General features: G+C 42.2%; 1 protein-coding gene across 1 annotated transcript in view; it reads right to left on the reverse strand.

Moving 5' to 3' along the window:
• Positions 1–814: 814 nt before the first annotated feature.
• LOC145415399 (UDP-glucosyltransferase 2-like) overlaps positions 815–22,451 on the reverse strand; it is a 212,483-nt gene continuing 190,846 nt past the window's right edge. The window contains exons 4-6 of the mRNA XM_080284683.1: positions 15,879–16,002; positions 15,007–15,226; positions 815–1,106 (exon numbers count right to left, since the gene is read on the reverse strand). Coding sequence (XP_080140809.1) covers positions 815–1,106; positions 15,007–15,226; positions 15,879–16,002 — 636 coding nt within the window. The remainder of the gene's footprint in view (positions 1,107–15,006; positions 15,227–15,878; positions 16,003–22,451) is intronic.

Genomic DNA, 22,451 nt, shown 5'->3' on the forward strand with positions numbered 1-22,451 from the left:
AGATAGATAGATAGACAAATATTTAACCCGTGGGCTGCGACTTCCCACTCAAGAGTTGGGTCTAGAGGGCTGCAATATACGTTTTATGATTGAGATTTTCAAACTAGTACCACAACGTTTCTGAAATGATCAAACTAGTACCACAACGTTTCTGAAATGATCAAACTAGTACCACAACGTTTCTGAAATGATCAGCATCATGTTAATATGGCTTATTAAGCTAAATACCTTCTCTAATCCCCACCACCAAGGTTAAGCCTAGAGTTAAAGGAACAGTGGTCACCACGAGATAAATTCTGGCACTTCCTAATCCGCTTACCACATTGTTAATAGTTAAGTAAGGATCAATCTGTTACGGAAAAAAAAAAAAAAAAACGGCATTTGATGCTGAAATTGACTCTCAGTAAATCTACTCTCAGGCCGACAAGGGCTTAGGGAACACAAGGTATGAAAATCAAAGTCTTGAAACTGGCACAGAACATACAAATTATGGTACAACGTGCTAACTGTCACTTCACTCATCCTCACTCAGTGCTATTTTGGGCTCAGGCAGCTGCCAGTACTCCATCATCTGGGAAACTTTTGACCACTAAAAGCCCATAACGCTGGTAAGTTTTACATAAATATTTCATGGGTGGATTTATCATATTCTTTTAAGATATTAATGTGCATGTGAAGCTATTATTCAGTAGTTTCTCCTCTGGCTTAATTGCTGCACTGGGATAATTTTCGCGACTCTTCTATGCTACAACCAACGGGTTAAGTTAATGTTTCACTCTTCTGAACAGTGCGTATCTGGTTCTATGATGCAAACTCAGTCTCTTTTTACCCGAATCTCAGTTTTCTGTTTCTTTGAGTAATGTGTATTGAGCCACTTTCTGAGACAGAAGAGAGTAAGAATTATAGGGATAGCCAAGATGGAGAGCCAGAAAAGAAGAACATCAAGCATGATGTACTGAAGGAGGTGGAGTCGCTTGCCAGCATACACGATGTGAGGAGACTTGTGGTGACGAACTGTATATTCCACCCACCATACCGCCCGCTGTTCAGGAGTCTCTGGCTGGTCCTTCACTGCCGCTGACACATGATTCAGTCTCTCTTGATATCTGTATGTGACAGTAATCATTAGCAACAGTCAAACCCCTTGTTAGTCCTTTCATTTCAAGACTCGACCTTAAAATGTGGAATAATTAATGTTCGTCTAACATCTCCCAGCAATTACTCTAACAGGCATTTCCTGCCACGTGATGCATTAACTGTGATCAATTTTGCACTTGAATTTCTCTGCTGTTTATTGCCAAGGAAGAAGAAGGGATTAGGTTATATTTTCTTTCTTACCACTTATAATTAATAATTTTGTTGCCTTTGTAGATCAGTGTTTCCAAGACTTTATTTGGATTATACAGTCCAAATAGGTCAGTCATATATTTTGCTGAATAATTCGTCTTTGTCAGTTAGTCATTATGCCTGTAGTGCGAATATTGTGTGCAGCATCATTAACGCTGAGAGATATATTTACAAAATACTCTAGAAGCAGTAGTTGCGAGCAACCTTTTGGCGTATGAGGTACCCCCCTCTCCTCTATATATATATATATATATCTTTATCTGTCTCTGTCAATCTATCTATCTATCTATCTATAATCTATATCTATCTATATATCTGTCTATATATATATATATATATATATATATATATATATATATACTGTATATATATATATATATATATATATATATATATATATATATATATATATATATATATATATATATATATATATATATATATCTATATATATCTATATATATATATATATATAAGTAATCCCTCCACTATCCGATGTAATAGAGCCAAAGGCATGTCCGGAAAGTGTTCCCCAGCCTCCTGGACTTGTACTTATGGACCCTAACTCAGAAAAACACCTATACAACTCACTCTGGACATGCATAGCACTTATTTAAGACCCAAATCACACCAAGAAGGGACATAAAAGACCGAAATAAATGCAAAATAACCAGAGAATGTGGTTTTAGAGGTGAGTTTATACAATAATAAACATTCTGGGTACTTATAAGTCCCTGGCTCCTGGACTTGTCGTCATGGACCCTAACCTACCCTAACTCAGAAAAACACCTCCCTACTGCACATGCATAGCACCTTAGACCCTTTTCACACCAATAAAGGACATAAAAGAGTGAAATGAGGTTTGAGAGGTAAGTATGGAAAATACAGTACAATATGAAACATTCTGGGTACTTACAATAAGTCCCTGACCATCTCGATGAATAACCCGCCTCCTCTCAGACTCTGACAATAAAAAGGAGTACCTGAAGCACCTGAAGCACGCTGTACATGAAGTCTTGCACTGAACTTAGTCATTTGCACTCAGAATTCCGTTCTCTTAGCACTGCGCACTCTAGTCTTACTTGCGCTCCATTGTACTTTAATGAAATAAGTGTTGCCCTCTGCACTTAATCTGCACTTAAAGTCTTTGCACTCATAAATCCATTTTCTAAACCTAACACACTCTACAGTAGTTAATTTGTGCTCCACTGAAAGTCAATAAAATCAGTGTTGCACTCTGTACTTTAGTCATTGCACTCAGAATTCTAATTTCTTAACACTATGCACTGTTTTTTTTTTTTTTTTCACTGCACAACACTGTAAATTCCTGTATGGTCTAGTGGAGAAGTTCTTGCCGTTTAATCACTGTCAGAGTCTGAGAGTAGCTGATGCAGGTGGCCTAGGGGTGCGTCGCTGGGTCGTGGTGATGGAGTACCCACTGCGGATGACTCTGAAGACAGAGCACAAACTCACGTCAAGTGGTGACTCCACTGTGCCTGATGTGCCCGGCTGTGGCTCGGAGGATGAGGGCCTGTCTTGGGGAGGTAATGGAGTGGAGCCAGGGCTGGGCATAGCGGGGGTCATGGGTCTGAAAAAGCTGTCAATGGTTGATTGACACAAGGAACGAAGATTTTGGCGATTAATGATGCGCTGCCAGAAAGCGCGCACTTCCTCCACAAGTCCCAAGAGCCCCATTTCCCTGTCGCAGTCTGGGTGTTCCAGGTAGTCGAGAACGAACTCTACGTGTTCCCAGAGTGCACTCAGCTTGGGGATAGCTGGAGTAGTGTCACACTGAGAGGAATCCGCATCATTGTCACCGTCCTCGTCGGAATCTTCAAGCTGGGTACTGACATCTGCAACTGAAGATGCGATCTCAATATCAGACATGGTCTGATACCCAGGATCACCCTCATCATCATCCAACCACTCACGCACTTCGTCCACATCAACATCGTCCCCATGCGCACGTAGACGTGCATGGAAGTCATCCATGTCAAAACCTAGGAAATCGTGCTCCACATCCATTCCGAGAAGCAGATGAGACCAATCATTTTCTAGAGTCTTGGCAGGGACTTCCTTCCATGCACTGGCCCAGTTGTAAATGGCAGACTTGATGTAGTGGCGAAGGTTTTCCAAAATCTGCTGGCTTCGTGTCACGAATCAATTCGCGACATTTCCTTTTTGTGAGAAACCACGAACTATTAGTGGAAAACTCACTGTGTATCGCTCAGCTAACCGTTTCTCCCTCCATTATCGGAGTATACTTTTCAAATCATTCGTCACCGTTTTCAAAGAGTGACCGATTTTAATGCACGTCACTAAGTGCTGTACTGAGCGATACTATTGTTTTTTATTGTTCGCCTCTGCTTGCCTCTGACCGTTAAAAAAATGCGGCCGAGTGCTCCGCATTCCCACGACTTAGGCAGTCTTGTGTTTGTTGTGACGGAGGAAGGTCCTGTGCCGCAGTGTGAGAGGTCAGCTAGTACCCAAACTCCACTTCACAGTTAGTCCAGTCTTCCCACCCATCTGGTGATACGCAGCATTCATCGACTATAGTATTTCTTTTGTGTATTTTCTAGTTATAAGAGTTTAATTAAGGTGTTTTTTTTTTAGACGTAAGTATTTAGCTCGTGTGAGAGTGAGTGAGTGCGTCTCATTGATTTGAAATGTAACGTTAAATTTATTTTTTTGTAATTAATAAATTTAACAGTTCCTTTCTCGAGCTTAATGTAAAGTAAAAATCTTGTTTCATTTTTTCCATAATTAAGCTTATTTTCCATATAGTTCCTAGCTTGCATAAACGTTTGCTTTCATAACTGGTACTTAGACCAGTCTTGTTGTTTTAACTTAATATCCGTTGTGCCATCTGGGAGTTAAGCATCGGCAAGAACCTGATGTTAGTATTAGTTATTTATTGTCAGGGGTGATGTAACTTTCTCCAGAGGCTGACAGTACAGTAATTCAGCAATTGTGAGTAATTAGTCTCTGCTGTGTACTGTTGAGAAAGTTTATAAATTCTCGTTCTTGAGAATCTTAGCAAGTCAGCGTAAAGTAATCGTTGCTTGATGTAGCAAGACAATCATTGTCTTTGCTCTTCAATATTATTGAATATTATTATCAAATTAAATAATATTTAACCATTTATTTCAAAATTACCGTGATATTATAAAAACCCCGTGACAATTGGCGACCTCATTCCAGGATATTAACTCCTAGCTCTAAAGCTATTCACGAGATAGTGCTCACTCATTCATATATAGGTATTTATCATTAAAGTTTATAGACACAAGTTTACTGGTGTTTACCGTTAATTTAGCAAGTGAGTTTTGCTTTATTAATCAATAGAGTACTTAACTCTAGTTTATTCTTGGAAACGCCAGACGATTTTATTCGCTTCCGGGAAGTCAGTGTACCCATTGTGTATATTATTGAGTCTTCCCAGTCATTTGCATTTTTGCTTTAATTTTTGCCAGTTAACTAGATAAGACTGGTCACCACTAGCTTGTGTCTGTATTCTTTATTTGTTTATTAGCATTCGTTTGCGAAGCAGCAATCAGTACTGAGTCGCTAGTTATTTAGATTGAGTTAGCGACATGGCTACCACCATATTTTTACAGGAAGCCAAAGATATGGGCCTTACGGACCCAACTGAAATCAAAGAATACATACTCTCACGGTTCAATTACGAGCAAGAACGTGAGAAAGATGCTCGTGAAGAGCGTAGAATTCAGCGCGAATACGAGCGAGAACAGCGTGAACACGAGCAAAAACAGCGCGAACTCGACTTGGAACACGAGCGAGAACAGCGCGAACAGCGTGAAAGAGAGCGTGCATATGAACAAGAGCAGCGTGAGAAAGAGCGCGAATACGAGCGTGAACAACGAGACAGAGAACGAGAACACGAACGTGCCGAGCGAGAAGCACGAGAAAAACATGAACTTGAAGTGCTGAAGCTCAAGCGAGATTCCTTGGCTTCAGACACATCTGGTGCAGTTGGTTCAAGCTCCACGAGCGCTCTCCCTGCACATGTTATGGCGACCCCACACATCAAGCTTCCCCCATACAAAGATGGCGAGCGAATCGAGCCATATATAGCTCGATTTGAAGACATGGCTCAGCTTTACCAGCTCGATGATGCAGCTAAGCGGCTTCAGTTTCTTAGCCTGTTTGAGGGCTCTGCCCTCGATATTCTCCACAGAATTCGTGGAGACAATCTCACGTATGAAGTGATGAAAGCTGCAATCATTAAGGCGTATGGTCTCACAGTAGACGACGCCAAAGCTCAGTTCATGCGAGCTCGTCTCCAAGACAAGGAGACAGCTGTTCAGTTCCTCGACCGTCTCACTGCTTACCTAGGTGAGTGGATGGAAAAAGATGAAACTCCTTCCACGCGTGAGGGGATAATTGACCTTATGCTGCGTACACAGCTAGAGAGGTCGTGGCCTGCTGAGCTCATAGCACAGCTTAAGATCTGCCAGGTGAAAGATGCCAGCCAAATGGTAGAGAAGGCTGACGCATTCTTTACTGCATACGGGTATCAAGCTCGTAAGCAAAACACCTGGAGCAGAAAAGATACTTCCAAGTCTGGGAAGCCGTCTCAGACTGAATCCCAGCACCAAGGCCGTTCTCAGAGTAATGGTCAAGGTCCAAGCAAACCACAGAAGGACCAGGGGCAGAATACACAGCAGCCTGCTTGGAAGCGGTACAACAAGTACCCTAACCAGCAGCAGTATCAGCCACGCAATCTACCTTCGGGACAAACTTTTTCACCACCGGCTCAAAAGAGGCAGGAAGCGAATGCAGCCTTCATTCCTCAGCAGCAGCCTGGTGGTCACGTCCCTACCAGTGTGGGTACTTCCCCACAGTTCACTAGTCCCACAGTGACAGTGAACCCCCCTCCACAGATGGCCAATGTTCCATCTTATAACTCACAAGGCACAATGTTTGCCACATCAATTCAGCAGCCTCATGAGTGGCTAGCTGCTTCCTCCACAGGCCCTCCCACAGGTGACAGTACCTTCCTTGTACAGCCAGGGTTTGTGGGAGACATTCCTGTGAAGGTCCTGAGAGACAATGGTTCCTCAGGTTGCTCTGTTAAGCAGAGTTTAGTTCGTCCTGAGCAGTACACAGGTCGACAGATCCATGCAAACCTTATTGATGGATCAGTGAGATTGTTCCCTGAGGCATGTATCCAGGTGGCATCTCCATTTTATACTGGTACGACACTTGCAGTTGTCATGCCAGAGCCTCTATTTGACTTTATAGTAGGCAATATTAATGGAGTCAAGGATAGTTGCTCCGATGACGCTACTCAGACTTCGGCTGCTGCGGTAACACGAGCCATGACTGAGGCTCCAGACTGTGTCACCCCAGTGATCATTGAATCGCCGCAAGATCTGATGTGTAGTCAACTTGTTGTGCAAGAACAACATTCTGACCCGACACTTGCTACCGTGCGGAACAAACAAAAGGGTCGAGTGATTAAGTATTCACGGGGAGGTCGAGCCAAGTTCCTTCGCAAACAAGGACGGCTCTACCGTGAGTCACGAACACCCGAGGGCGAGGTTCGATTGCAGTTTGTCGTTCCCGCCAAGTACCGCCTAGCAGTGTTACAATGGGGTCATTGTTCTGCCTCAGGAGGTCACATGGGCAAAAGGAAGACCCAGGGCCGTATCCGAGCTGACTTTTTCTGGCCAGGGATGGGACGAGACATAGATAGTTTTGTCCGTTCCTGCAGTGTGTGTCAAAGTAACACCACTAATCAGGGACATGTCCTTCCTGTGCCATTTGAAACCACACCTGTAATCTCTGAGTCAGTTGAGAGACAGGGTAGTGGTAATGTGGGTGTAGACCTGATGTCTCACCTACTAGCTGCTTACTAACTAGCAACTGTTGTATGTTGGGTTCCGTAATAGGCATCCTAAGCGATTTGAGTAATCCAAGGACCAGCCTGGTTCCCAGTTAAAAGTGTAGACCAGACGTCTCACTCGTTGGCCCTACAGGACACAGTATATCCAGGGCTTGTACATGCATGTATACCATAAGTTAAGGGGGAAGTTTGAGAACCTTGCAGAGACAGTCCGAGGCTGTGTATGAATTACCTTGTGGAATGTCTCGAGCTGTGGGCCTCTCTGAGGATTCCCGGAGAATGCACATTACCCACATGAGTGTTCACACCCACGGTGGGTGTTAAAACGTGACCTGCCCGAGATTGCGTAGCGATTTTCAGCTTCCTGTATTACTCGTAAGTGTAGAGTTAGGTTAACCAGTAAACTGCCCGTTCTAAGCAATTTGTGAATTCAAGAACTGGCACGTTTCCTGGTTAATAATGTTAGGTTAACCAGTAAACTGCCCGTTCTAAGCAATTTGTGAATTCAAGAACTGGCACGTTTCCTGGTTAATAATGAAAGCGTTAACCAGTAAGCTATAAGGGTTCTAAGCAATTTGTGAATTCAAGAATTACGTTTCCTGGTTAATAATGACAAGTACTGATTGCTAGGCAGAGAGAGAGAGAGAGAGAGAGACAGAAATAACAGTTTTGATGCTCCACCTTAATTCCTTTCGCAGGTGTAGCTGGTGGGTGCAGCATTGCCGTACAGATCAGCTGGCCGTTCCTGTTGCATGCTGCCGCCCCTTCTCTTCTGCCTCGTCATCATTATTTTACTATAAATTTGTATTACTGTGTCATTTTACACGTAGGTACAGTTACACTACAACTGTCACACCTACACCGTGTATTACACACACTACGCCACATAACAATTAGTTGTTAATGTAAATGTAGCGAACTTTCGCTCAGTTTGACCTGAGTACAGGATTTTCACAGTCGTCACGGAGTTTTTCCCTCAAGCTTGTTTCTATTAACGTAAATACGAGGTTTTTTCGCTCACTGGCGACTGCGACATACTCCTGTAGCAGGATAGCACACACACCACAGTGTGAATCTTGTGTGACTGAGTTAGGATGTATATGTATGTATATTGAAATCTTTCTTCTGAAGGAAGAAAGATTTAATTTTCAAGGGGCGTAATGTCACGAATCAATTCGCGACATTTCCTTTTTGTGAGAAACCACGAACTATTAGTGGAAAACTCACTGTGTATCGCTCAGCTAACCGTTTCTCCCTCCATTATCGGAGTATACTTTTCAAATCATTCGTCACCGTTTTCAAAGAGTGACCGATTTTAATGCACGTCACTAAGTGCTGTACTGAGCGATACTATTGTTTTTTATTGTTCGCCTCTGCTTGCCTCTGACCGTTAAAAAAAATGCGGCCGAGTGCTCCGCATTCCCACGACTTAGGCAGTCTTGTGTTTGTTGTGACGGAGGAAGGTCCTGTGCCGCAGTGTGAGAGGTCAGCTAGTACCCAAACTCCACTTCACAGTTAGTCCAGTCTTCCCACCCATCTGGTGATACGCAGCATTCATCGACTATAGTATTTCTTTTGTGTATTTTCTAGTTATAAGAGTTTAATTAAGGTGTTTTTTTTTTAGACGTAAGTATTTAGCTCGTGTGAGAGTGAGTGAGTGCGTCTCATTGATTTGAAATGTAACGTTAAATTTATTTTTTTGTAATTAATAAATTTAACAGTTCCTTTCTCGAGCTTAATGTAAAGTAAAAATCTTGTTTCATTTTTCCATAATTAAGCTTATTTTCCATATAGTTCCTAGCTTGCATAAACGTTTGCTTTCATAACTGGTACTTAGACCAGTCTTGTTGTTTTAACTTAATATCCGTTGTGCCATCTGGGAGTTAAGCATCGGCAAGAACCTGATGTTAGTATTAGTTATTTATTGTCAGGGGTGATGTAACTTTCTCCAGAGGCTAACAGTACAGTAATTCAGCAATTGTGAGTAATTAGTCTCTGCTGTGTACTGTTGAGAAAGTTTATAAATTCTCGTTCTTGAGAATCTTAGCAAGTCAGCGTAAAGTAATCGTTGCTTGATGTAGCAAGACAATCATTGTCTTTGCTCTTCAATATTATTGAATATTATTATCAAATTAAATAATATTTAACCATTTATTTCAAAATTACCGTGATATTTTAAAAACCCTGTGACACTTCGCATATCCCATCCCTCCCTGTGCTCGTCCTCGTCCTCGAGAACAACCATCACCTCATCCAGGAACTTCCATCAGTACAGCCTCTGCATTGCCACGATCACTCCTTGGTCCATTGGTTGGATGAGAGCAGTCGTATTAGGTGGCAGAAACATGCACCTAATGTGCCCATTCTCAGCCACCAAGTCCTTGTCGCACGGGTGAGCAGGTGCATTGTCGAGAAGGAGGGCCTTTACCTGGTCGTGTGGGATTCCCAGTTTCTCCGTCTGGTAAAGGATGACCTCCTTGATGATATGGCGGTGGAATCAGTCTCTGAAGATCTGGGCAGTGAACCATGCCTTCAAAGAATGGTACCAAACAACAGGAAGGACATCCATCACCCCAAGAAGACACCGAGGCAGCTTTGCATGGCCAACAATAACGGGCTTAAGCCGGTGCATGCCGTTATCATTGGCACAACACAAACCAGATATCCATTGCTTGGGGAGCTTGCGGCCAGGTACACGCTTCTCCATCTCCTTGGCTAGAGTATTCGTTGGCAAAGAGAGATAGAATAAACCGTTTTCGTCAGCATTGTAGACTTGACCGAGTGTGTGGCCCTCCCTGTCGATCAAATGCTTCACCTTGTGCCGCAACTCCTCTAATCCATCCTCGTTGGCGTCCAAAGCTTCGCCATGAACCTTACAGATACTGTAGTAAGGCCATGTCATAACTTGAACATGAAGAGCCAACCCTCAGATGCCTTGAAGTCTAGGGCATCGTGAAGCCTTGCAAACTTCTCAGCAGCAGCCTTCAGCTCCGTGCCATGCACCAGCACACCAGCAGCACATTGCTGTCGATACCAAATCAACGTGGAGCGGTCGACTTCTGCATACCGGGGAGTAAACTTCATCTTCCTCTCCATGTTGCGTTTGCTTTTCGACAAGAAGTCAGCCGTGTACTGTATGAGTTTGTCGCGGGATCTCTTGATATCAAACAAGGTAGATCGGACCAGGCTGAATTCACAAAGGATGCATGAGGTTGACCATCCCACATCCACCTAGTCCAATATCTCCCTCTTCTTCTACAGAGTCAAAACCACTCTCTTCCTCTTCTCAGGCGGTGGGGCCATCATCACACACATTAACAAGAGGCATGGGAGCAGCAGCAGAGCCTGCAGCAGGTAAGGCACCACCACAAAAGCGAGCATGTGGGCGGCCATGATCACAAGCGTGCACTCACAACAAGAGACGGGCACTAAGTGGGGAGGATGCAGGGGCGCTCTAGCGGACGGCGGTGGAACTACGCACCAAAACACAGCTGGTCCGTGCCGCGCACGCCGAGTTCAAATTACGGACGAAAAAAAGTAGGATTTTGTTTCGATTTTTTTGTGTGTGATTTTTGGCCCATTTTGGGAATATTGGATCCCGGGACCAAAATATCCGGTAAGTGGAGATGTCTGGAAAGTGGGCGTCCGGATAGTACGAGGATTACATCATCATCATCAGCCGTTTGAGTATCTACCGCAGGACCGGCCTATCCCGACCGAAGTCAGCATGATACAGCCAATGTATCTCTACCAAGTGGCTTTGGCTGTCTAGTAGAGATTGTATGTAGGGTAAGTGCTTGTAAGTGTAATTGTAGTCTTGGAGTGGCTCTGGATGTGTGTGTAGTCTGTGAACCAAGTGTAATCGGCCCACGCAAGCCGACTGGGTGCAAGCATACTATATAGTAAGAGGCACTGGTTCAACCACAGCACCCCTTGTGTCTGCCAATGCAGTTCGTGGCTGGATGAACAATCCCAAAGTTTATAACCCTGGCAGAGCATGAACCCTGGCTCACCCGTGTACGAAAATGCATACTCTACCACTGTACCACAGAGGCTCCATATATATATATATATATATCATCACTCATCTCATCAGCCGTTTGAGTGTCCAGTGTAGGACCGGCCTATCCTGACTGAAGTGGGGGCGATACAGCCAATGTATCTCTACCAAGTGGCTTAGGCTGTCTAGTAGAGATTGTATTAGGGTGAGAAGTGCTTGTAAGTGTAATTGTAGTGTTGGAGTGGCTTTCGATGTGTGTGTAGTCTGTGAACCAAGTGTAATCGGCCCACATAAGCCAACTGGGTGCAAGCATACTTTACAGTATGCGACACTGGTTCAAGCACAGCACCCCTTATGTCTGCCAATGTAGTACTTGGCCTGAAGAATGCTCCCAAAGTTTATTAACCTGGCAGGGCACGAACCCTCGTTCTTCTGTGTATGAAAACGCACACTTTACCACTGTACCATAGAGACTCCATATATATATATCCTGCTAAAATTCTTGTTCGTTGTAGGTTGTGTAAATTTTATAGCCGTCCATACCAGAGCACCCAGGAGGCTGAAATTTGAGGTACAGAGGTAACTCAGCGTGGGGAAAGACATACACCTGGTGGCGTTGGCTTCCGATGCTGTTTAAGATATATATCTATTATTAGTCCCCTACCAGTGAAACCAGTCGGGGACTATAGATCTGCACGGTTCCATCACCACTTCAGTACGCCTGTACATTTGTACCTCAGTGCATCTGCATATTCGTGTCTGCTCTGTAACTTCCACATGCATTGACGGATTTTGTTATAACTTCAGACAACTGTTTCCCATGCCATCATTGTGTGTCGCGTGCAACAACCAGCCATCTATTCCCAAGGTTAAGGTCACACTTGGGGCTCAAACAAGGTCGTCTGTAATTTCGTGTCTGCACTTTAACTTCCACATGCATGGACAGATTTTGATTACCTTCACACAATTGTCCCCCATACCATGAAGGTGTGTCATGCAGATCAACAGTTCATCTTCTCTCTAGGTCAATTAAATATGTATGGATATCATCCGGTGAGAGTCTTTGTATATCATGGCAATACTGAATGCACTTGTTTTAAGATGGATTGGCTTTTTGTGAATAGCAGTAACTCCATCCAGTAGAGTTTTGTGAATTTCCTGTATGTAATTCACCGGGTTGGTCAGGATCACTTGATGGTCGTGATGGTCAGCTTTTACCCTCCCGGAAGGGAGCTGAGAGCTCATATAGTCCGATCTAAGGGCAAGGCTGTGACCTTCACACACGCACACACCCGTCCCCTTGCACAAGGGGGACAGTAACCACCCACTTCGTCAGTGAAACTTTTCGCAACCTGAGCGAGGCGCGAACTCCCGTCCACCAGTTGGCAAGCGGGAACGTTACCACTGCACCAGCAACCATACATTATATTATATCAGGTTTGAAGTATGGTGTTCAGGTGTGTGTGTGTGTGTGTGTGTGTGTGTGTGTGATGGCGAAATTAGTACTTAGTTTAACTGGTATTGAGGAACTACAAAAATTATAAAAGAACACAGGACAACGTTGATAATATTTCTATCGAACGTGACGATCTGAGAGTGATTCAGGTTTTTGCCTGATGCAACAGAAACAGTAATGTATGTGTAATCGGACGAATGTGTTTGTGTTAGTAGAAACTGGCACCTACCTGTAACATCGGACTTGGGAAATGTACCGTATATAGTGTTTCAAAAAACGAATTTTACTGCAATCCCATAAGACCCCATCAATTCATTACTGTTACATTTTGAATAAGTTCTCCCTCGTATATACCAATAGGTTTGGTGAATGTTATGATTTGTCCATTTTAACCTGCCGGAGATTTTGGACCAATTGTAGTTTATTTCTCGGCGTTCTGTTAATGAAAACGACTCTAGATCTTTTCCACAGCACTTCATGGCTGGTATCATATATTTGTTGCAATTTCGTGGTACATCTCAGCATTTAGAAAAGGGAAATGAGTCTTAGGCCAAGTTAGCTACACCTCAGTATTCAGACTGGAAACTGACAATTTTACACAAAGTGGAAAGATTATAATCTCTAGATGTGATGTGTAAGATTTGGCAGGACTCCCTGTACTTCCTATTTATGTGTGAAAAGAATACTGTCCCTAGGCAGATGACGCAGTTGCATGTGTCCAGAGGTAGATGAAGCAAAGAGGAAGAAAGAAAGTGATTGTTTGTGTGGTTAGTAAAGAGGAAAGAGGAGAAGCATTACCGGTACAAAGGTGGTGAGGGACAATGGAAGTAGACAGCTATTTGACTGTCGTGGTAGAGTTATGCTTCAAGTAAGTTGAGTTGAATGTCATGATTATGCGGGTGAAAAGAAATGAGAAATGTATTACTCTACAACTAAAGCTGGAATATGATACAAATTATTATATGAATTACACCTGGGCACGAAAACTCATCCTGGTCATGCTTTTACTAAGTTTATTTATAGTTTTGTCTCTTCGCTCGCATGATTATGAGAAAATATTGGATAAAACTTCACCAAATATTGTATAATGAATAAATACAACCTGCTGAACTATTGATTAAATTTTGGGCTAAAATGTCATAGCTGAAAGACAAAGCCAGCTCATGCGGGTGTGATTCCATTTTGATCAAATTTGGCAGAAGGGTTGTGGGACAAGAACAGATAAGGTATTGGCATATTAAGAACAAATGGTCTGAGGTAGGATCACCAGTCAAAATCAAAGGCTCGGTTTTTCAATTCACTTAGATTCGACTTAGACCAAACTTAGTGGAAGGGTTTATTTACCCCCAGGTGAAGTAATTCTTTTTTTCAGAACATTATATTAAAGGTTAAGATCACAGGGTAAGGTTAAATCACACAATTTTGATAGGATTTGGACCAAACTTGGGGACAGGCTTTGGGTAAGATATGGGTGAAGCAATTCGATTTCAAGAGCAATGAATCAAAGGTCATAGTCACAGGGCACGGACACGGGTTTAGTTTTTGACCGAGTGTAAGGCGTGGGCGTTGCATTCTCTGAGAGATGCGTCTCATTTTATATCTCTGGTGTGGAACCTAGGAAAAACACTTTCATTAAGAAAAAAAAAAAACATTATGTCACATCTTACCTCTTGCAGTCCTCACAGCCTGCGGCTAGTCTAATGTAATCAAGAATATGAGTAAACAATTGTTATACATCCATGTAGCACTGCACAGCATAAACAGGAAAAAAAAATGCTATATTCGGACTGATGGACAGAAGCAACTGTAAATGCACACATCTTTATGAGAGGCATCTAACATTTAAGTTCGAGAACTCAAGCAAAATTGATGTCAGCAAGTATTAGAAGAGAAATCCCTCTGTCATGGAGCTGATATAGATTTTTGTACGTCTTTCAGTTTACATCCATATGAAGTAAGGACAGGTTTGTAGATAGTAGTGTGTATTTTTCTGGAGTAATATTTATTTTCCATGTCAATTACACTGGGTATGTTTGTAATTTTACTATAGGCACAAAATTAACACCAATGTATTTAGGGTTAAACACCAACACTTATGCCTCTTGAAAGGGAAATTCATACAGTCTAATGCATCTCTTTGCCTGCAATCCCTTCTTCCGTTGTAGTGGCAAGTCTCAAAACAATATGGGTGCTTCCATACACAGTTGCAGCTTATATTCCATTTGTAAATTTCTATTAAAGTTACCACCTCGAAGGAAAGAGAAAAACCACATGCTCACCATGTTTTGTCAATTACTAACCGAGTACTTTGGCGAGGGGAAAAAGAACACCTACCCTGGGTCTGTTGTGAGAGTGGTGATGGCGGCCACCAGGGAGTCCGAGGTGAGGTCTCGCCAGTTGAGGACCACACCGAAACCTTTCCGGGCCATACGTGCGGCGTTACGGAACTGATCGAAGGCAACGGGGACCGCCAGCACAGGAACCCCGTGGTACTGTGCCTCCTGCATGCCCAGGTTACCGCAGTGTGACATGAACACCCGTGTCTGGTTGTGACCTGAAGTAACAGCTTATATTACGTTACCTATCTCAGAGCCACCGAACATTGACAAGTTAATCAGACATTATCTAACACATTGTCTGATCATGCAGATTGAGATAATAAATGAAAGATCTACAACCCGGTTCAATGATTCATGTTCTGGAGAAGCTGTTTCTCCCACTCAAACATAATAAAATTAAGCGTGAAACAACTTGTCCTGTACTTTCTAGTAAAACTGATATTTCTTTCATTATTTTTTCTTTCTGCATAACCTAACTGAATTAATGTGTATTCATTTGTGTTCGATCCAAAATCCTGGTTTCAGTGTCGAAAGACCCTGTGACTTCGTAAAAGAAAAAAAAACAGCATTAAGCATCAGCTTTATTTTTATTAAACTGAAGAGAAGTCATCCGCATAATTTTCACCTTTGTTGGAAATTAATATATGAATGACTTGGAATATTCGCTTTTATTTTAGTACGTAAAAGGCACAAACAAACGGATATCTTTAGTTTTATCAAGTATAACCAGTATTTCGACTACCCAAATGGCAGGTGAATTTGTAAGAAAATTAATGTAGAAGGTCATATTTAAAAATAATCTTCCCATTCTGGCACAATGAAGAAAACATTTGAAACACTTGAAAAGAAAAAATGATTGATAGTTACCAAGAATGTCCTGTTGTGGCAGCCATTTCCTAGTGATGACATTAGGTGGGAGATCCAGGTCGTCACCCTCATACTTCCACACCACTCGCTGCGGAACCCGTCTGAACGCTTCCACCAGTGCCGCCTATACCAGAAACAGCAACGACAACACGTCACCGATATAAGATGGATCAGATCCAGAGACTTCATCAATTAATACAGACGCATGTTGACATTAGCATCGTATGGCCATCCTAACAAAAGCTCGCCACTGTAAACAAGTTATTCTTTATGGAGGAAACTAACATATGGGATGACAGAACGGCCTGGCAGTAGCTGCATGTTGCATACTGTCTGTCATACACAAATTAACTGTACCTCTTTATTAGTTGTCTAAACTGATCATTTTTTATTCATAATTACACAGGACAAATACAATAAACCACAACTCTCTTTAGGCATGATATTCAGCCGGCAATATAACTTTATCCCCAACTGCCAAGTCACACACACACACACACACACACACACACACACACACACACACACACACACACACACACACCTGAACACCATACTTCAAACCTGATATAATATAATGTATGGTTTCAGGCTGAATGTCATTCCAATATAACCGCAAAAGGTTCAATATTTCCGGAATGAGTTCTATGACTTAATAGCCCGATCGAAGTTATCTTACAGCCCATCGTAGAGAATGTCTTGAAGAGGAAGTTTAAGCTGTTGCCGAGCGCAGGCTAGATACGATACTAGTTACAGCCACTGCGAAACAACTAACATATGTTGCCCTTAACAGTATCCCTCATTCTCAATGTGAGCTTTGCACTCAGCTTGTTTCTTGCACATTTCACCATTGCCTGCGATGGCGTCATTTTATATATGACTAATGCTGCCTTTTGGTGATTCAGTTTAAGAAATCCACTGGTTTAGAAAGACTTACAAGAACTTTAAAGTTTTGTAAACGCCAAATGCAGCATTATATTACTTATTCCGTGATTTCAGTAGAGCTGCCAGCTTATAATGCACGAGCACATACCTGCTGTGATATATATATATATATATATATATATATATATATATATATATATATATATATATATATATGCAGAAACTTCACTTCACCGTGAAACTTCACTTCACCGTGAACATATGTACACAAAATAACCACAGGAGAAATGAAAGGAGCGACAGTGAGTACTTTCGTATATTACATCTTCAGACAGAGTAAGACAGAAACGTAAAGGGTAGACATCTTTCATGCACACCCGCAGCAGGGAGTGGCACACAGAACAAAGGATGACCTGAATGTAAAAATGGGCAATGCACAGAAAAATAGGTACCTTTCTTTCTTATTTTTTTCTTCCTTTGGGATGCACCTGACAAAAGGGAGGGAGAGGAGGAGGGGAGGAAGGGGGAGGGGGAGAGAGGGGTAAGGGGGAAGGGGAAAGGGAGGAGGGAGGAGGAGGGGATAAATACTGCAGCTTAACTTAAGACCTAGAGGATTAATGCTAGGTGTGTCCCACACAGGTGTGACTACACTACCAGGAGACGACAATGAACAGTCAATTGTTAGGACCGTTTTCACAGTCTTCCTTAACCTTTCGGGCCCGAACGTGTGTCGGGCCCGAACCAAATGCATCTATGGATTTCACAGTCACTCCGAATGGCTTTCAGGAGCTTACTAACGTGGGGACGTGTGCCTGTGTTGATGAGGTAGGGTTGGTAGTTCTGGGTGGTGAAAGCATGAAAAAGACACCTAGCCCAGCACTTTCCATATGTTGAGAATATTTAGAAATTGGAATGTAATTAATGTGATGAATAACTTAGCTGGAAAATCCACTTCACACAGTTCTTACTAATATATTCAGGAGTGAAGATATTCGTAAGAAGGCAGCAAAAATAATGAATAGGAAACGTCATCGGAATGAAGAGCTAACTAACGGCAACCTCACCATACTCCTACTAAGAAAATCGGAAGTAAGCTGAATCGTGATGAATGCTGAGCATTGTAAAAAAGCATTAAGTAAAAATAACCATGAAGAAGTAACATGTATAATAATGAGTGATGGTGTGGTTTATTAACAGGTATAGAGTTAGTACATGAACATGTTTTTTCTTCTAAACGGGGTGTTAGCTAAATCGGGCATCAGATATTAGAATTTTTATGAAAATATGCATTAGACAACGATTCTAGTATTTCTTTCGGGTCCGTCTGTTGTGGAGCCTCCACCAGTCTGCGAAAGGCTAATATTCAAATACACAGCAGAAAGTCTCCTAAAAGTACACAAACATATTTTTCGTCTCAATACCGGGTGTGTTATTTATCTCATTATTATTACATTAGGTATCTAATATTAAAATAATAATGAATATACGTTACATATAACTATCCTTTACTTTATTACTTTCGGGGCCATCTGTTGGGGAGGCTCTAGGCCCCCCAGTAATGTTCCAATAATTTGTTTGGGACGACCCGAATGCTGTCCCCAACGGAGGCCTCGGAAGGCTGGATGGGGGCAACTGTGAAAACGAAAACGTGTGTTCGGAGGTGAGTAGGCTGTTGGGGACTGCATTGGGGATGACTGTGAAAACGGCCCTTAGTCTGGGTGATACTGCTTTAAAATTAATTCAGTTAACAATTCATCAAACTTAAAATGACCATAGCTCATGTTTCCATTCCTTTCATATGTGCCAGAAATTATGCAAGATTCTATTACATTTCTACTAAGGAGTGGACTGTAGAACCAGTCGAACAGGGCATTACTCCCGAGGTGGATGGCAAGCTGGAGATAGGGAGAGCTGGAGCTTCCGTTTCACCAACCCTCAGGACTTGATCCTGACCATCCCCCTTTGCTGAACATTTTCAGTGCATTCACATACACAGAGAGTAGGCCAGCATGCTCCCTTAACCCACCACATCCCGACCGATTTTCCACCACTGACTCCCCCCAATCCGAGACCAATTTTGGAAAAAACATTTTTTGGCTCAAGCCTCTGCATTTGGTGAGAAACATTGAAAATTCACAGAGAAATCGCTCACCTGAGGTTTAAAATACTCGATACAGGTAGTAGTACTCCTTACCTTACTGGGTTTTCTATCAGGCTGGCTCCAAAGAAAACGAGTTCTATGGGAGGGTAACTATTCCAAACCACTCATAAGCGGTATTTATTTATTAATTTAGTACGAATTTATATGTAGTACTTGAGTATATTGGTTTTCAAACAGTAATATAGGCATTATAAGCATTGTTTCATTCACTAACTCATCAACATACCTGAACTTTTTTGGCGACATTACCTGATCATCAATTCTGACTGTTTCTTCCTTTAATGCTACGTACACTTTGTCCTCCACATTGTCATTGATTGGGGAATCACTCTGGTCTTGAATGTCTTTATTGGCCAGGTCACTGGTAACAGGTGAATTGCCGAGACATTGTCGTGTGGGGGGGGGGTCATGCGGGGTAAGGCATTGTCCCTGCCTGGCATCTTGTAGAGGAAGGTGTCCCGTGTTACATACCCAAAATCACGTGCAAAAATCGAAAATTGTGCAAATTATGAACCTTGCAATTGCGCGACGTACTGGTCCATCGATGGGTCTAGCTGTGACAAAATGTTGTGATGTATACTCATACATCGATGGGACGCCTCAGGTTAATACCTCTACCTTTAACTGTCTACATCACAGTACATGCGCATAACATATCACACCTACTATTCACTCTCTTTAGTAATGGCCGCTGTAATGTACTGTCAAATGAAGTGGTACCTCAGATTGCCACCACCGACGGGGTAGGGCTGGTGGCACAGGGTCCTCCCAGTCACCATTGAGCGACTGTGCCAGCAGCGACTGTTGCTATTTCCAGTAATGCTCATCTGTGAAGAAATGAAAGTGCGGCCTTATTCTTCACCAACATCCACAGCCTTACCACAAATTTAAACTCAATTCATTTTTTCCTTCAATCCATATCCCCTTTGGCTCTTTTCCTCACAAAACCACAAATCTCACCCTCTACTGATATATCCCCATTTTGTTTTTGTGGTTACCATCTCCTTACAAACTTCCGTAACAAGGGTGGCACCTGTTGTTATATAAAATCCCAATAGACAGTTGACACTATTTTAAACTTTACTTTATCCAGTTTTGATTACTTATTGTATAAACTAAATATTACCAAATATATTTGTTAGTTTATCGCTCCCCCAGTGCCTCTTCAGAACCCAGTGTATTTGATTCTATATCCACACAGTTGCGTAACCTTAACCTTGCCCTTAGCACCAAAATTACCATTCTGAGTGATTTTAATATTCATAACGTTGAATGGTTATTACATTCTGCCAGGACTGATGATGCTGGTCTAGAGTGTGAGCTTTTTGCAGAATCGTTTAATCTCACCCAGCTGGTAAAGCAACCAGCCAGAATACCTGATAATCCTGACCATAATACCCATCTCTTGGATTTATTCTTGACAATTAATCCAGATCAATACAGGATAGAGGTACTGTCACCACTTGGATCCTCTGACCACAATCTCATCAAAGCCTCATTAGTTAACCCCCCCTACACCTCCTCGTTCTGAACCTGTCAGGGTGACCCGATGGCACTTTGCTAGGGCAAACTGGGATGGATTCAGAAATTATCTTTGCTGACATTTCATGGCAGTCATTCTTCTCTAGTGATCCCAGTGCTACCCAGTCCCACATTTGCGATTTATACTAGCTGGTATGAATTTATTCATACCAAGTCAACAGTTCACTAAAAGATAGAACTCTCCAAAATAGTTTGATGGCAATTGTGCCAGAGCAACAGACCATAAGTCATTAGCTTACAACTCTTACTTAACCCGCTGCATCCCAGCAAATTTTTCACCAGTGAACCCCCTCAATCCTGGCAGATTTTGGATTTTTTTTTTTTTTTTGGCTAAAGCCTCCACTTTTTGTAAGAAACATCGAAAATTCAGAGAGAAAGTGCTCAGTTGAGTTTAGAAATACAGTAGAAGTAAGAGTACCTTTACCTTGTTACCGTGTTCTCACATGCCAGGCTCAAGAGAAAATATTTTCTATGAGAGGGGTAGCTATTTCAAACCATTCATAATTGGTTAGATATTTATTTACTTGGTACGAATTTATATGTAGTACAAGAGTATATTGGTTTTCAGACAGTAATATAGGCAATATTAGCATTGTTCAGTCACCAAAAACATCAACAAATGGCACCTTCTTTTATGACATACCACCTCATCACTTCTGCTTGCATCATCCTCTGGCTTATTTCTTCCTTTGTACTCTACCTCAGGAATCACTTTCGCCTTGAATTTCGGCATTGGAGAGACCTTGGTGTGACATGTCTACACTGGCCAGGTCACTGCTAACAGGTGAGTTGCCGAGAAAATAGCGTGCTGGGGGGAGGGGGGGTCAAGTGGGGCCAGGCATTATCCCCACCTGGCGATGGGTAGAGGAAGGTCTCCCACATATGCCTACCAAAAATCACCCTTGAAACTTGAAAAATGTGCAAATGACGGTCTTCGTAATTGCATAAGATATGGATACGTAGTCAGGTGTCGCTGTGACAAAATGTGGTGACGTATCCATACGTCGTCGGGACGCGGTAGGTTAAAATCAAGAACATCTGAATCACTCTCTCAATTTAGAATTGCCAGAAATCATGCAAAAACTGTAATAAATCTAGCTAAATCAAACATTCTTCAAAAGCAAGCATCATAACTACTTAAGACCACAATTGTTTCAGGCAGGGTACCTCCCACAACTGGAATTTGGGGGTGTTTTGGCAACTTACACCAAGGGCAAATTGACTGTGTTCTGGCTAACGAGAAAGAATTTACACACCTGACAACGCAATCCGTACCCCCGTAGGCCTAATGGTTACCGGACAATCGCACATCAAAGTTCAAAAGAAGTTTATGATAGTTACCCCTCGAAAACAATCGAAACCATGAAAATTTTGATAACCACCTATTTTTCTTATTGAAACAGGTCTATTTAAAGTGTTTTGTCACACCAACCATGAAAACAGGTGTATGTAGGTATGGGAGATTACTAGACTTTGGGGAGATAGAGTAGGCTGTGGAGAGTAGACCTATAGATACGGGGGTTAGAAATAACCAGCTTTTCGCATGAAAAGAAAGCACTTGATTGTGGTCTGTAACATCTACCATGAAAACAGGTGTGTATGTAGGTGTGGGGGGATAATTAGTGTGGGGAGTAGGTCTACAAGGCCTTGGTGGTATTTGAGGAGAAAAATTTTGGCAACAACCAAATTCTCTTGTAGAAACCCTCCATTTCAATGGGATTTGTCATACCAGCCATAAAAACAGGTGTGTATGTAGGTGTGGGGAGATAAAACAGGTGTGGGGAGTAGCCCTGTAAGGTTTCATAGTCATTCCAAAGCTAACACAGGCGCATATAAATGCTTATAACCATCAAGGACATCAAAATAAAATTGAATAATGCTATAAATGGATGCATAAGAAAGGGAAAAAAAAGCAATAATTTGTTTCCGATTTGTCTTTTTACTGTCCTAACGTCTCGTTACACATTTATCACACCATTACAATT

Source organism: Coenobita brevimanus, chromosome 102 (genome assembly GCF_032717465.1).
Source record: "Coenobita brevimanus isolate Jiangsu-jjx chromosome 102, ASM3271746v2, whole genome shotgun sequence".
Lineage (NCBI taxonomy): Eukaryota > Metazoa > Arthropoda > Malacostraca > Decapoda > Coenobitidae > Coenobita > Coenobita brevimanus.